Genomic DNA, 16,453 nt, shown 5'->3' on the forward strand with positions numbered 1-16,453 from the left:
AGGTTTAAGCCCCCCCAAAAAGCAACTAATAGTGTTTTCAGTTGACAGATTCACCCCAGTTAACAACCTATCAAACTCAGCTTGGTACTCCTTCACACTACCAGTCTGAGTTAAACTCTTCATTGACTCCATATGATCCTCAAACTCCTCCCCAAATCTTTCATTTAGGGCTAAAACATATTCAGTCCAGGTAGGGTCTAAAACAAAATTTCTAGACCTTATATATGACCTATGCCAAGCAATAGCTTCTCCTTCTAAATGAATAGAAGTGACCTTAACTCTTTGATCAAATGGAACCTCATCCATGACAAAGAATTGATCAACCTTATACAACCAGGTTCTCAAGTCCTGACCTGAAAACTTAGGAAACTCTAATCTAGAGTATCTAGTAAAGAAGTTACCATTGTGTGTGTGCCCATTATGGTTCTCCTTAGTTCGAACTTCAGGCTGCACCTCCATTGGACAGTTTCTATCAACTGAGGAAGACTCAACTCTTCCTATTTCTTGCTCCTTTCCCCTAGGGTTTATCTGATTAATGGTAGCCCTCAATTCACTCAATTCCTTATCAGCTTGCATATTGCGATTATTCATACTAGCCATTCCCTCAATCAATTTCTGCAACTGATCTTGGATTTTTGACATCTGATCTTCCATTTCTTCTGGTGGTCTATCTTGATTCTTGCTTCTAGTCACAATTTCATTACTTCGAGTCATAATTCACTGCCGAGAATCGACTGCTCTGATACCAAATGATGCACAAAAGGCAATCAAATTCGAAAATAACAGATCTAGAAGTTGAAAACTTGAAGAACTGTAAGCTAAGTTCAGGGTTCAACCGAGATATTTAGCTAGAGAGAGAAATATTGAGAGGAATATGAGAAAATGTGTATTCATTCATGATTGATTGTATGAGTTACAAGGTATATATGCAGTGAATCTAATCAGTTTATACAGCTGTCAACAACTATGCTAACTTGTAACTGATATCTGGACTTGTAACTAACTTTGGGACTTTAACTAACTTTTGAACAATACCAACTAACTTTGCCACATTAGCTAACTAACTATTACAGCAGCTAACTAACTATTACAGCTAATAAAATGCTAATCCAGCTACTACATTTCATAACATTGCATCATCCTCCTCCAACAACCGATCACAAACATGGCAAAGGAAGATTGCAGTTGAACTGACTCTCAGTGTAAAAATAGTCACATTATGTTCAATTCTTTCAATGGATATGGCATAATCATACAAGCGACTAAAGCCAGTTGAAAGTGAGACATAGGTGTTTCAATGATTGTGCATATACTTATGTTTGTTTGGTATATTTATACCTCAAACTGGTACTATCTTCTCCAGTATAGTCCTTCCTATTACTAACAACAACAACAAAACTTAGGCTGGATTATTAAAGATAGGGAGATAAAGATCGGTTGAGGAATGGTCTTCTGCAATCATCATTCTGAATGCAGAATCACTGAACAAATTTAACGAACAATAACTATGTTGACCCTTAAGCGGCAAAGGGACTAAACAGGATGCATATTCCTCAAAAGACAGCTTCTTCAGCACAGTAAATTCAGCAAATATATGCTCAACAAACCAGTTACGAGAGCTAGTTTTCCTCCATACATGGCCGGTCACGGTTACAAACTAGTAAAATATTAAGGCAATTGTCCGAGAGTACAGATGTGCCACCGCCCATTATCAATAGGTGTTCTACCCAGGCAAACAATTAAAATTAACGATGCCTCTACTTGATAATGTGGCGCTGTCACCATCACCTTCTTTTTCTCCTGTATTTCAATACAGTAACAGCCTTGTTGCAGAATTTCACCCTGCCTGCTCAAAGAGACCCATATTATGGAGGACAAAGTTTTATTCTAAGGCCATCCCTTGATGAGAAGTAATCTGCCCAGCACTGCTACTTTTTATTATGATCATGTCAGTTGTTTGAAAGTAGGGAAACAATATTTTTAGTTAAGTGAAAGATGCCCCAAGTAGCTGCTCAGCAGTTTCTTCTTGGGCTTGACAGAGGAGAAGGCGGAATAATTCTTGTCAAATGTGCCCTTCCAGAATTGACAGAATTTTTGCAGCATCTGATATAGAAGGGAGAGTTGAACACCAATGAATTGAAAGCAGTCCTGCAAACAAAATGAAGAAATTTAGATCTAAATATTTTAGTAGTTGTAATTTGTAAGAATATTCAATACCTGAAGTCTAGTAATAGGTAGGCTACAAACAGGATATGTTACTCTTTTTTTTCCTTCTGTGATAACAGTGGTGTGCAAGCAGTCTTAGCTCACTCAACTATTCCATCGATTACCAGCTACCTTCCACCAATACAAGTACTATTAGGTAACTTTGTCCACCAAGTACTCGGTAAAGACCACCAAAGCTTACGTAGATGAGAAAAAATCATCTAGTGTTTTTTGTTTCATCCTGATTTCCAAGGTTTGCACCCAACTGGAGAGGTTATCTTTGGTTATGTAAATCAGCTTTCAAAAAGAAAACTATTTCCAATGCACATAAAGAAGAATGAACAACAAATTATCAACTCCAAGCTAGTGAAGTCCACTCTACTTTATGTTACATGTACGTGTAGTCTGTGTACTGATAGGGATACAAACACTATGTAGAGATGGAACAAGAAGATAGCACACCAGGATTAAAGTAAGAACAAACAGAAGCACAAAAAAGGAGCGCAAACTTAGAAGGTGTAATATGCACCAACTGTTATGAGAAAAGGGATATCGAGAAACCAAATACAAGAAAATAAACAAACTTGGTGGTTCTTGTTAGTGTTTGATCTAATTTGAAACAAATGATTAAACATAATAAATAACCACCCTCTCTATAACTTCAAATATACAACAAACAACATACCCAGTTGAATCCCACAATGTGGGGTCTGGGGACAAATATAATATTCTTAAAATACTAATAAAAAATACAGAAAAAAAGTAGTTAATAATTCATTGAACTTAACTCTGTTGCCATGAGGTCAAGTGCTTTTAATATATGATAACATTGGATCCACTTATGCATATCTATTGTAAAATTCTCGATCATGGTTAATTGAAATCCTACAAATTGTTAGAAGCACAAGGGGTCTGAATTCTGAAATAAGGAGATCCTCCATCACCATGCTATTCGCACTAGGAATAGAAGAATTCAGTTAGATGATAGAGTAGACAGAGCACTGTCTGAAGGTTCCTAAATGGATCCACAACCAAGAGGGGGAGCCAAGATAGTTTACACGTGTTATTTGCAGATAGTACATTTGTGATGTGTTATGCTAAAAACAACATGCTTAACAATTTAAAGATGCAGAAAATAAATACCAGTCAGAGAGGTGAACAATTGGAGAGTTTCTCAACTATAATGTTGACTCTCTCCTGGTGATTTATTTAGGATTACCATTGGATACGACACACAAGGATAGTGCAGTTAGGAACCCAGTGATTTAAAGAACCAAACAAATGCTCAAAATGTAGCATAAGAGATACTTTATCGAAGGGGGTAAGAGAGATAAAAATAGAAGAGTATTGTCCAGTATAGCAATGTCATATATAGCAGTTACTTGATTTAAGAAAAACCAATGGCATAAATGACGCTCTTATACACCAGCAATACTAGCACAAAAGTTGAAAATATTACAGAAAAAAATTCGGTAGGGCATTGGAGGGGCTGTAAAAAATTATTTTGTTAGATGAATAACGGTCACATTTCATAAGAAGTTGGGAATTCAGAATTAGGAAATTTGAGTGTTCAACAGAAAAGTATCAGGAAAATTGATATGGAGGTTCGAGGTAGAAGAAAAAGCATGTGGAGAAGGGTCATTGCTTATAAATACATTCAGATGATGGTACATGATTATCTGTAACAGATGTGCTTTGCATAAAAACCAGTACGAAGACACCAACAACCTTTTGTTACATGGTACAGTTGCCTCACAACCTGGAACTTGATATTCAGTCTGTTGGAACTAAATCAGCTTTACAATTTCTGCAGAGCTGGTCTAAACAAAGCTTCCCTCAAAATATGGAACTCTATTCCGGCAACAATATGGCGGTCCATCAGGAGAAAGAATCTCCAGCCTTTTTTAAGACAACAAAGATACTTATCTTAATCTTCAGTTTAAATGTATTTTTTGCTTTATTTTTGGAACATGGCTGTTGTAAGTGAGTCTACCTGTTCTGAAAAACAATTTTCTTGAGCCGAGGGTCTATGGAAACAACATCTCTGCCCCCACAAAGGTAGGGGTAAGGTCTGCGTACACCCACCCTCCCCAGACCCCACTCGTGGGACTATACTGGTATGTTCTTGTTGTTGGCTGTTGTAAGTGAGGCTGACGCCATGATTGACTTTATCAACTCACTAAGCATCCAGTGAAGACTAACTGATAGGTGGCGATTTTCTAATGTAACTACCGGCACTTTCTTGTTGCTGTCCTTACTCAATAAAGCTTTACCTTATCAAAAAGATAAAGGAGTAGAAACAGGGTAGACCACACAACCTTATGGAGCGGCAGTATGGAGGAGCATAAAATGAATTTACAGGAATGTAAGATTTAAAGTTGGATATGAAAAGCAGAACCAATATCTGAAAATAGAGATGGTGCAGTGATAAGCAGCTATCTAAAGTGTTGCATCATTTTCAATATTCTCCAGCCGACAAGCAGCACAAGTCACAGGTGCAATGCTATGTGATCTTATTCGGGAGAGATTTGCAAGGTAGATAAATGAGGAGCTCTACAAACTCTTGGAAATAATGTACAAGCAAACATACCACTCTCAGGCAGCAATAGAAATGGAAGAGTGCCTTGGAGATGGGAGAGAACGCCGCTGCTCCGTCGACGGTGAATTTTCCGGAAGGTTTTTTTGACCACGAATAGTGCCTTGGAGATGGGAGAGAAATTGAAGGATATGGGGGCCTGGGATAGTAGTGGGGATGCGACCAGTATGTGGGATAGGACGGCTAGTTGCATTAGGGTTGTAGCAAGGGAAGTGTTGGGGGTCTCGTCAGGTGGCCGTTGTCGGCATCGAGGGGACTGGTGGTGGAATGGAGAAGTGCAAGGGAAGGTGGCGTATGCGAAGTTGATCGAAAGCAAGGATGAGGTGGAGAAGTGGACGAATAGGGAACTTTATAAGATAGCGAGGAAGGAGGCGAAGTTGGCAGTTTCGACGGCAAAAACGGTAGCTTTTGAACGTCTTTATGCTGGACTAGAAGAGAAAGGCGGGGATCAGAAATTGTTCAGGCTAGCCAAGGCGAGGGAGAGAAGGGCACGCGATGTGGATCAAGTGAAGTGCATCAAGGACGAGCAATGGAAAAGTATTGGTAGAGGAGACTCTCATTAGACGGAGATGGCAGTCATACTTCCATAAACTCTTGAATGAAGGAGGGGACAGAGACATTGTGTTGGGAGATTTGGAACATACAGGGAGGCGTCACGATTTTGGGTATTGCAGGAGTATTAAGGTTGAGGAGGTTAAGAGTGTTGTTCGTAGGATGCACAGGGGAAGAGCGACCGGACCGGACGAGATTCCTGGGGAATTTTGGAAGAGCGCGAGCTCGGTAGGTTTGGAGTGACTGACTAGGTTGTTTAATGTCATCTTTAAGACGGCAAGGATGCCCGAAGAATGGAGGTCGAGCGTAATGATCCCTCTATACAAGAACAAGGGGGATATCCAGAGTTGCAACAACTATAGAGGTATCAAACTGCTAAGCCATACTATGAAAGTGTGGGAAAGGGTGGTGGAGATGAGGGTGAGGAGAGGCGTGTCTATTTCAGAGAACCAGTTCGGATTCATGCCGGGACGCTCAACTACAGAAGCCATCCATCTTATGAGGAGACTGGTCAAGCAGTATAGGGAGAGGAAGAGGGATTTACACATGGTATTCATCGACTTAGAAAAGGCTTACGACAAAGTTCCAAGAGAGATCCTATGGAGATGTTTGGAGGCTAAAAGTGTACCTGTGGCGTACACTAGAGTGATCAAGGACATGTATGAGGGAGCCAAAACCAGGGTAAGGACAGTAGGAGGGGACTCAGAGCACTTCCCAGTTGGGATGGGGTTGCATCAAGGATCAGCTCTTAGTCCGTTTTTATTTGCCTTGGTGATGGATGGATTGACGCGACAAATTCAAGGTGAGGTGCCATGGTGTATGCTTTTCGCGGATGACATAGTCCTGATCGACGAGACTCGTAGTGGAGTTAACGCTAAGCTAGAGGGTTGGAGACATACCTTGGAGTCTAAAGGGTTTAAGCTGAGTAGGACCAAGACAGAGTACTTGGAGTGCAAGTTCAGTGAAGCACCTCAGGAGGTTGGCGTGGAAGTTAGGCTTGGTACCCAGGCCATCCAGAAGAAAAGTAGTTTCAAGTATCTTGGGTCTATCATGCAAGGCAACGGAGAGATTGACAAGGATGTCACACATCGTATTAGGGCAGGGTGGATGAAATGGAGGCTCGCTTCCGGAGTGCTATGTGACAAGAAGGTGCCACCGCAACTTAAGGGCAAGTTCTACAAAGTGGTGGTTAGACCGACTATGTTGTATGGGGCGGAGTGTTGGCCAGTTAAGATCTCTCACGTTCAAAAGATGAAAGTTGCCGAGATGAGAATGTTGAGATGGATGTGTGGACACACAAGGAGAGACAGGATTAGGAATGAGACTATTTGGGATAAGGTGAGAGTGGCCTCGGTGGAAGACAAGATGCGGGAAGCGAGACTGAGATGGTTTGGGCATGTCAAGAGGAGAGGTACGGATGCCCCAGTGCGGAGGTGTGAGAGGTTAGCCATGGATGGTTTTAGAAGAGGTAGGGGTAGGCCGAAGAAATATTGGGGAGAGGTGATTAGACAGGACATGGCGCAGTTACAGCTTAGCGAGGACATGACCTTAGATAGGAGGGTTTGGAGGACCCACATTAGGGTAGAAGGCTAGTAGATAGTCTCGTTATCCTTCATTATTAGTAGGCGCATTATCTCAGTAGAATTTCGTGTGCTTTGATTTCTGCTATTATCTGTTATTTCCTGTATTTTGATTATTCTATCTTATCTGTGTTGCTTTCGTTATTTGCATTTCCATATCGCTTTGAATTTCTTAGCCTATCTGACCTCTTTTTATGATTTTCATTGAGCCGAGGGTCTTTCGGAAACAGCCGTCCTACCTTGGTAGGAGTAAGGTCTGCGTACACTCTACCCTCCCCAGACCCCACGTTGTGGGATTCCACTGGGTTGTTGTTGTAGAGAGCTGTCAGTGTAACACTTTGAGTCATTGAGTGGAAGTGTAGAAGCAGAAAATAGAAAAAATGAGCATGGGAGGTTACTCCTTTCGTCCAGATTCGGACCACATGGAAAGAGAAAAATACATGGTAATAGAATATTTTTATTTTCTCTACAGTTTTGGGACACATTGGTAACCTGACATTCATAGAGGATGAGGATGTGTTTTGTAGAGAATCATGTTACCGGGTAGGATTCTCTATTTAATGTCTACATCACATAACCTTACCAAAAAGAAAAGAAGGTTGGCAGTCCCACCAACAAATTAAGCCACAAAAAAAATCAGATTTAATTTACAGATAGCTAAGAGCCTAACTTTCACAGAAAAAGATTTCGATCACTTTCTTCAATAATTCAATTACTCTACAATTCCTACTTTTCATTGATTAGGCTTCTTAAACAATTGACGAGAACTGAAATAGGTCTGTTTCACTTTTTGTGGCCATGCTAGACGTTAACTAGTTTTTTCTTTTTGGTCTTTCGCCTACAACTTTTTTCCTTCAACACCCCTCCCCTTTCTTGGTGCTTCTGCCAGTTCTTCCATCTTTTTATAAGTTAAATTTTTTGATATTTATGTGAATTGGCATATTTTTTGCGGACTTAAAGTGCAATATTTTTAGATGGATTTGTTATTTATAGTTGTCATGTTCAGTTTAAATTAGAGACGTTACAAATTTTTTATTCAATTACCCAGCAGAATCTGGGATGTGTTGTGTTAGCTTAAGCAAAAAGATGAGGAGGGCTAGACCATACCTCTATTACAACAGAAAGGTAATGCAATCACCTCGAACTACAGAAGAAGGTACACAGCAAAAACCAAAGTTGCACGGACTCGGGTGCGGGCATGGATCCGAGTGTCAGATTCGGCAAAATCTAAATTTTAAGATTATACGGGTGCGGGGATTCGGCTAAGAAAATTCAAAATTAATGTGATTTTTCCATAAAGTATATAACCTTAACTATTATATAATTATATTTCAAGTATTTCGATATTAGTTATTGCTCCTAAATTAATATAAATTAAGTGCTCTTAAATTCTCTCATTCTTGATATAGTTATCTAAAATGCTCGATTAATCTTCTTTGTCGTTTTTCTAAGTTATTTTCAATTCATGTAAAAAATAGTATACGTTACAATAATTAATAATTTAAAAGGCATATGAAAAAATACGTTCCAAGAATAATCCGTTGTACAAAGGGGTCAATTTTATTATGTACAACCAGTAAATTTGTCCGATTAAAAATATAAATTAATTATCAACAAAATGACATGCTAATAATTAATTAGGTGCCTTTTAATTTTGTGTCACAAGTAGCATATAATGGAAAATAAAGGGGATAAAAATAGCATATATGGCGAATAAAGGGGTCATTTTTGTACGTTAATACAATTAAGAGTCCTAATTCTAGCTTCTACATGTCTCCTCCAGCTGTAAGCCTGTAACTTTTAAGTCGTCTTCTTCTCCAAACTTCCTTTTCAAGCTTTTACAGAGCAAAGTTCTAGCCTCTAGGTCGTCTCTTCGTTCTTTCCTCAAGATAGAAAGAGAAAGACATTCAAGGCCGGAAACAAACCCTCCATCTATATTACTGCTTCTCTCTGCCATTCGAACTCAACACAACCTTGTATTCTTGGTTTATCTGAAACATGAAGCAGCAAAAATGAGATAAAAGTACTATAATATTGAAGGTATGTCATTTTCCTTATCTTAAATCTGTTTTATTTTTAATTTTGAGAAACCAAAATCTCAATTCCCCCCCCCCCCCCCCTCCAAAACAAAATTGTCGACAGACTCCGGTCAAAGTATCCGGAGTTAGTTGACCGTATCCCGGACGTTTGCTGTTCCCGCACCCGACTCGTGTCAAGATGGGAACGACACCTAAACTGGCGAGTCCGTGCAACTTAGGCACAAACTTACACTACTCATTCTGGTCAACTATGTACAATCAACTAACAAAAAAGTTGGCTTTATCATACCAAGTCCTAAGACTTGGCATTTGCCATTTATCTAGTTGATAGGGACCCTTAGCATTTCTAGGAAGCTGTTGAAAACTATAGAAGAACTCAGATCTTCCAGAGGTAGAGGCCAACTTAGCTAAACAGTCTGCAACCTGATTTCCCTCTCGTGATTGATTTGCACATTGCTTTAATCCTAAGTTGCACGGACTCGCCAGTTTAGGTGTTGTTCCCGTCTCGACACGGGTTTGGTGCGGGTGCGGGAACGACAAACGTCCGGAATACGGTCAACTAACTCCGGATACATTGACCAGGGTCCGTCGACAAATTTGGGGGGAAAATTTAAGATTTTGATTTCTCAAAATTAAAAATAAAACAGATTTAAGATAAGGAAAATGACATACCTTCAATATTATAGTACTTTTATCTCATTTTTGCTGCTTCATGTTTCAGATAAACCAAGAATACAAGGTTGTGTTGAGTTCAGATGGCAGAGAGAAGCAGTGATATAAATGGAGGGTTTGTTTCCGGCCTTGAATGTCTTTCTCTTTCTATCTTGAGGAAAGAACGAAGAGATAGTGAAAGAGACGACCTAGAGGCTAGAAATTTGCTCTGTAAAAGTTTGAAAAGGAAGTTTGGAGAATTTGACGAAGACGACTTAAAAGTTACAGGCTTACAGCTAGAGGAGACGTGTAGAAGCTAGAATTAGTACTCTTAAAGTCTTTAATTGTATTAACGTACAAAAATGACCCCTTTATTCTCCATATATGCTATTTTTATCCCCTTTATTTTCCATTATATGCTACTTGTGACACAAAATTGAAAGACACCTAATTAATTATTAGCATATCAATTTTTTGATAATTAATTTCTATTTTTAATCGCACAAAAGCACGGACAAATTTACTGGTTATACATAATAAAATTGACCCCTTTGTACAACGGATTATTCTTGGAACGTATTTTTTCATATGCCTTCTAAATAATTTAAATTATTAATTATTGTAACTTATAGTATTTTTTACATAATTTCAAATATGTAATTTGATAATGAATTGAAAATAACTTAGAAAAACGACAAAGAAGAATAATCGAGCATTTTAGATAACAATATCAAGAATGAGAGAATTTAAGAGCACTTAATTTATATTAATTACAATTAATTTAGGAGCAATAACTAATATTAAACTATCGAAATACTTGAAATATAATTATATAATAGTTAAGGTTATATACTTTATGGAAAAATCACATTAATTTATATTTTTTATATAATTTTGAATTTTCTTTGCCGAATCCTAGCACCCGTATCCATAACTGGATACGCACCCCCGAATCTTAAAATTTAGATTTTGCCGAATCCGACACTTGGATCCATACCCGCACCCGAGCAACTTTGCTTTGATCCATCATTTTGGTAGTACTATGGATAATCTGCCTGAGCTTGAGATTGTTAGTCTCTCTTTTGATAAGCATATTGGCAATTATCAAAGAATCAAGTTCAAGCGAGAAATTAGTATATCCATTTTGAATGCACCATTGGGAATAAACATCAATTCCCAAAAGAAATTACTTATGTAAGGCTAGAAGTAGGAACACTTCCTAAAATTTCAGCATTTCTATGGTAGACTTAGGGGTGGCAATTTGAGCCTATATTTAGAAAATTAGCCCATTTTTAACCCACCACCAGCCCCCTTTTCCCCCCAACAACCACATTTTCTATTTCATACATTTCATTTTTTGAAAAAAGTGGAAAAAAAAAATTCTTACTGCCCACCCCACCCCCTCAACGAACCCCCCTCCCTCCCCCTCAAATTTCAATTTCATATATTTTACTTTTATAAAAAGTGGAAAAAAATGTGCGGAAAAGGGCCAAATATACCCTTCGTTATACTTTGGGTTCAATTACACCCTTGCCGTTATACTATTGGTTAAAATATACCCCTCCTCCGTTAAAGTTATCCACCTTGGACATCCTATCCTACATGGCAATGACATTTGATGAGGTGGATGCCACATGGCAGTGCCACCTCATCACCCCTAACCCATTTTACTCCTCCCCTCTTCCACCACTAAAATGTCCACCTCCTCCACCTCCATTGCCATCATTACCGCCATATTATTCTTCTATCCCACCTCCAATACCACCATTTTCATGTAGAATTTAGCATCAATGTCCTAATTATGCTAGGCTGTTAGCCAAGTACCTCTCCACGTATAGATATGAGTCTTAAGTAAAGCAGCTAAAGTAAGGGAATTTTCCACATAAACATATTAATTGAAAGTGAAAAATGTAACAAGCAGAAAATGCGTAATACCAATTATATATCTACAATAAGTCAAAGACCCCCTTTTGTTTAGAGGTGGGATTAAATTTGGGCAATCAAACTATAGAGGTAGGAGGAACATCAACGAGGCTATATATTATCGGATTATTGGAACTGATATCGAACATCAATAAAAGAACAAAAACGATAATAAACTGAAAAATACAAAAATATAAACAGATACCTGAGCCATCTTCAAGTTCCAGTTGAGAAAAGTTAAATCTCAAGCTTTAAATTCAAATTCCAGGTGGGATCGAAGGATAATATGGCAGTAATGGTGGCAATGGTGGTGGAAATTGTAGTGGTGGAAGAGGGAAGGAGTAAAATCGGTTAAGGGTGATGAGGTGGCAATGCCACGTGGCATCCACCTCATTAAATGTCATTGCCATGTAGGATAGGATGTTCAAGGTAGACAACTTTAACGGAGGAAGGTATATTTAAACCAATAGTATAACGGTAGGGGTATAATTGGACCTAAAGTATAACGAGGGGTATATTTAGCCCTTTTCCAATAATACAGGGGTATATTTGACCCTTTTCCGAAAAATGTGTTACCCCTACCCCTCCCAAAAAAAAAAAAAAATCAATTTCATATAACTTACTTTTATAAAAAAAATTATAAAAAATGAAAAAAAATTCTTACCCCCCACCTCATCCCACGAACACCCCCCCCCCCCTCACCCCACCCTTGAAATTTCTATTTCATAATATCAATTATGAATATATGAAAAAATTAATTTTACTTGACAAAAGAAAAAAAATTGTAGACATTACACTTGAAATAATATTACACTAGTATAATATGGGTTAACCTATAACCAACCCACCCATTTATCACCCAACCCATATTTACCCACATGAAATATGAGCGGTTTGAAACCCAACCCGTTTTTATTCAAACTATTTTCAACCAAACCAAATCCAACCAAACCCACCCATTTGCCAGACTTCATAAATTGCAAATTATGAGTCACAATCCTAAGTGAATAATTCAAAATATCCTGAAGTTGATTAGAAGAACCTCAAACTTTTCATTTCCAGTAACGAGTGTTATGCATACCCATAAGTCAGTCTATGCAACTTGGAAAACTGCAAGGGGATGCTTTTTGTGATAAAGGAGAGAACAGGTGAACTTTAAATAAAGTATTGTGATGTTGATAAATTTATTCATTATATTAGTCCATCAAACTTGTGAGTGCACAATTATTTGTAACCTGATTCTTATATTTAAGCTTTATATCCAAACATAATTATGCAGTATTAGTCCTTTATATTACTTATGTCAGCTGGTGCTTTAGGTGACAATTTGCTTACGGTGGGAGAACTTGAGATGGTTGGGGCTCCAATGGATGATGCTGAGCACAATGAATGAGGCACTATTCAGTTGGGCCCGTCAAAGAAGTAAGACAAGACGAAGGGTGTGAGATGTTGCCCCAGTAGCCCTCATGCGGGTCTTATGGAAGGAGAGAAATAGGAGAGCTTTTGAAAAAATAGAGAGAACGAGTATGTACATATGAGGAATAGCCTATCATTTCCATTTTCTTTTTGGTACACCCATTGAGGTTCCAGTTAATAAGGTTTAGAGTGTTTTGTAGAGAATCATATTCTTTTGTAGGTTCTCTACCTTTTATTATGCTACTTGCACAAGGGAGATTTTCCCATCATAAAATTATTTACCTTCCAAAAGAGTACTTGTTTATCACCTTTTTCCCGTAAGAAAAAAGTTTAACCAGCACCACATTGGTCCTCCCAAGAATCCTGATCAACTAAAAAGTCAGGCAGGTCCATGGTATCATAAGCACCATAATAAAGATTCAACAAAAAAGTAAGAAAAGCTCATAAAATTGTCACAAGCAAGAGAAAGGTTCTCACACCTGATTGATGATTAATTGACTCCACAGTGTGATCTAACAACACCAGGTAGCATCTATCCATGCTCATCCAATACTTGTATTTCTGGCCAGATCTGCTATTTCGAAGCAGCAACAAGTGATTGATAAGACCTTGATCAATAATTGCTGAATTCAACAATTCTGGCTTCGAATCCAAGTAGGGGAATCAAGGGAGTGAAAAATTCATAAACATGAATGCTAGCACATATTCAACTTGCTGGTTTGCACTTGAATTGCATGCCCCTACTCATTGAGATCAGATATACTCATCATCGTCTGAATACACTTTGATATAATTCTGATAAAGGGAGATTACCCACACACACAGTTCAGTCAAAGTTCATCCCATATGATGAACCGCATCCAAAAACTCACTTTTCGGCAGACTGGTTTGGAAATGTTGGAATCAAGTTCAGAAATTCATGATATTTTTCATCCTTCGACAGTAAATCTATAACGAGAGATATTGTTGATAAATCTGGTGAAATATGTTTCTCTGCCATTTTCTGAAGAAGGCCTACTACCCGTGGCGCATCATTGTTATCACAGAAACCATGCATAAGCGTATTAAATGTGACAACATTCGGAAAACATCCCTTCCTTTCCATCTCCAAGAACAAATTATTTGCCTTTTCCAATTGACCATTTTTACAGAAACCATGAATCATGATAGAATATGTAACAACGGTTGGCACCAAGCCTTTCCGGGACAAACTCTCAAACAGTTTGGTAGCATCTTCAAGTTTTCCTCCTTTACACAACCCATCAATCACACAGTTAAAGATTTCAATAGTGAGTTCATGTCCTTTCCTTTCTAGAAGCTGGAACAACTCCAGTGCTTCCGTGAGGCAATTATTCTTGCAAAATCCATCTAACAATATATTGTAAGTTGAAGAATCTGGTGCAACACCACACCTTTGCATCTCAACAAATAGTTCTCGTCCATCCTCAACTCTCCCTCCTTGAAAAAGGGCAGTTAACAAAGTGTTAAACGTAATTACTGTTGGCTTATAATCTTTCTGAAGCATCTCTTTGTAAAGCCTCCAACCCTCATCTACTCTTCCGCACTTGCAATATCCATTAATTAAGATATTGTAACTTATTACATCACGTTCCTCACCCTTAGCTGCCATTGAAACAAACAATTGCCTTGCATTATCAACTTTCCCCTCTAAGCAAAATCCATCCATCAATGTGTTATATGTAAAAGAATCAGGTTTTTCACCCCTTTGAACCATCAAGTCCAACAACTTACTTGCTTCTTCGATTTTCCCTTCCTTGCAAAGGGCACTCATCAAAACATTGAAGGTCACAACATTAGGACGAATACCTTGATCTACCATTTCATTAAAAAAAGCCTTCGCTTCCTCCCACTCACCAGCAACAGACAAACCATGAACCAAAGAGCCGTATACCACCACATCCGGGTAGATTCTTTTCTCCTTCATCTCCAAAAACACCTTAACCGCCTTAGCTACCAAACCTTCCTTACAAAGACCATCAATTATCATGCTATACGAAACAACATTCGGCCTAAATTGAACACCAAAAAGAACATTCCCTTTTGACATTTCTTGATGCAAAATCAACGCCCTCTCGGCATTCCCACTCCTACATAAACCATTAATCAATGTACCCCAAGTCTTAACATGAGGCTTATATCCCAATTCAACCATTTTCTTGAACAACCCCACCGCCTCATTAATCTTATTTTCAACAAAAAACCCTTTAATCAACGACGTAAAAGTTACCACATTTGGATTATAACCCCTCTTAATAATACCACCTAACACACCAAACCCAAACCCCACTTCTTTGATACTACAAAAACTGTTAAGCAAAATGTTAAGTGTAATAAAATCAGTTGAATAATTATCATCAACCATCTTATTATACAATAAGAGAACATCTTTATAGTTCTTGGTTTTGGCAAGTGCACCTAACAAGAGGTTAAATGATGAAGTGGGTGGTGGGGGTTGCATATGAAGCATGTTATCAAAGTGATTAAGTGCATCCTTAATGTGGATTTTACCTGATTTACAGTCATATTTGAGGAACTTGTCAAGGGAATTATTATTATCTGGGGTTGGGGCAATGAATATAGTAGATGAAAAAAGCTTACCACTTTTAGTAGAAGCTGCATAACGAGCTATATGATTGGAAGTTCGTGGAACCATAGTGTTCGGACAAGAAGCCCAGGTGGGAGTCGGGGTTTTCCTCGCTTCAAATTTTAGGGGCGTTTGGCACATAGTTAAAACTGTGCTAGTATTGACTAGCTGCAACTAGCAAAAAAGTGATACGGGTTTAATTTCTAATTAGTTTCTTTAATTATCTCATTGGACACTATTTTTAAACCTAAAAAAAAATGTATACGATTTTATTTATAAAGAAAAAATGTAGCAACTAAATGATACTTTAAAAATGCTACTACTATGTAGAGAATAAATCTTTTTGTGTAACCAACCTAATAACGTAATAATAATACCATTTTATTTTTTTGATGACATGGGAACTGTCCCTTCGGGTGCGCACAGGTAAGCCTAGCTTCTGTGCAATAGCTTGCAAACCACCCAGGAGAGATAATCCGCGCTACGCAAGCCTAGTGCGACGAGCTCGACCCAGAAGGCAAATCTCTTCCTGTTGTAAGCACGGGGGTTTCAAACTTGAGTCCTCCATTATGAAAGCCCCATGCTCAACCAATTGAACCATCCTTGCGGGTAATACCATTTTAATATTTCTTTTGAAAGTTTAGGCTTATTTGACATTTAAATAAACAATCAAACTCTAAGCAAAGCGAAAGCAAGCCAAAATGTGCATTTATCTAACTTATAAAATTTATATCTATTTAATTACTCATTGTATAAAAGTGATGAAAATGCAATAATATTCAAACCCTAAGTAACCACTTGAGTTGAAAGTTTTGAATATTGAGAAATTCCATTAGATTAAAAAGTTTATCTTAAATGTTCTTACCATGGACAAAAATTCTCCCAT

At 38.1% G+C, this 16,453-nt stretch overlaps 1 protein-coding gene across 5 annotated transcripts; it reads right to left on the reverse strand.

Moving 5' to 3' along the window:
• Nucleotides 1-1,547: 1,547 nt before the first annotated feature.
• LOC132610668 (putative pentatricopeptide repeat-containing protein At1g12700, mitochondrial) lies at nt 1,548-15,728 on the reverse strand. 5 transcript variants are annotated; one of them, XM_060324999.1, is made up of 4 exons: nt 13,442-15,728; nt 13,245-13,325; nt 2,218-8,924; nt 1,548-2,148 (listed from the first exon to the last, which is right to left on the reverse strand). In XM_060324999.1, exon 1 carries the CDS (start codon nt 15,706-15,708, stop codon nt 13,831-13,833), a length of 1,878 nt encoding a protein of 625 aa, XP_060180982.1. In that variant the 5' UTR covers nt 15,709-15,728; the 3' UTR covers nt 1,548-2,148; nt 2,218-8,924; nt 13,245-13,325; nt 13,442-13,830. The 5 variants fall into 5 exon arrangements, with proteins under 5 accessions (XP_060180982.1, XP_060180980.1, XP_060180978.1 ...); XM_060324997.1 differs by lacking the exon at nt 2,218-8,924; XM_060324995.1 differs by having other exon boundaries at nt 1,548-8,924.
• Nucleotides 15,729-16,453: the final 725 nt, after the last annotated feature.

This window comes from Lycium barbarum, chromosome 9, assembly GCF_019175385.1.
Source record: "Lycium barbarum isolate Lr01 chromosome 9, ASM1917538v2, whole genome shotgun sequence".
NCBI classification, from domain to species: domain Eukaryota; kingdom Viridiplantae; phylum Streptophyta; class Magnoliopsida; order Solanales; family Solanaceae; genus Lycium; species Lycium barbarum.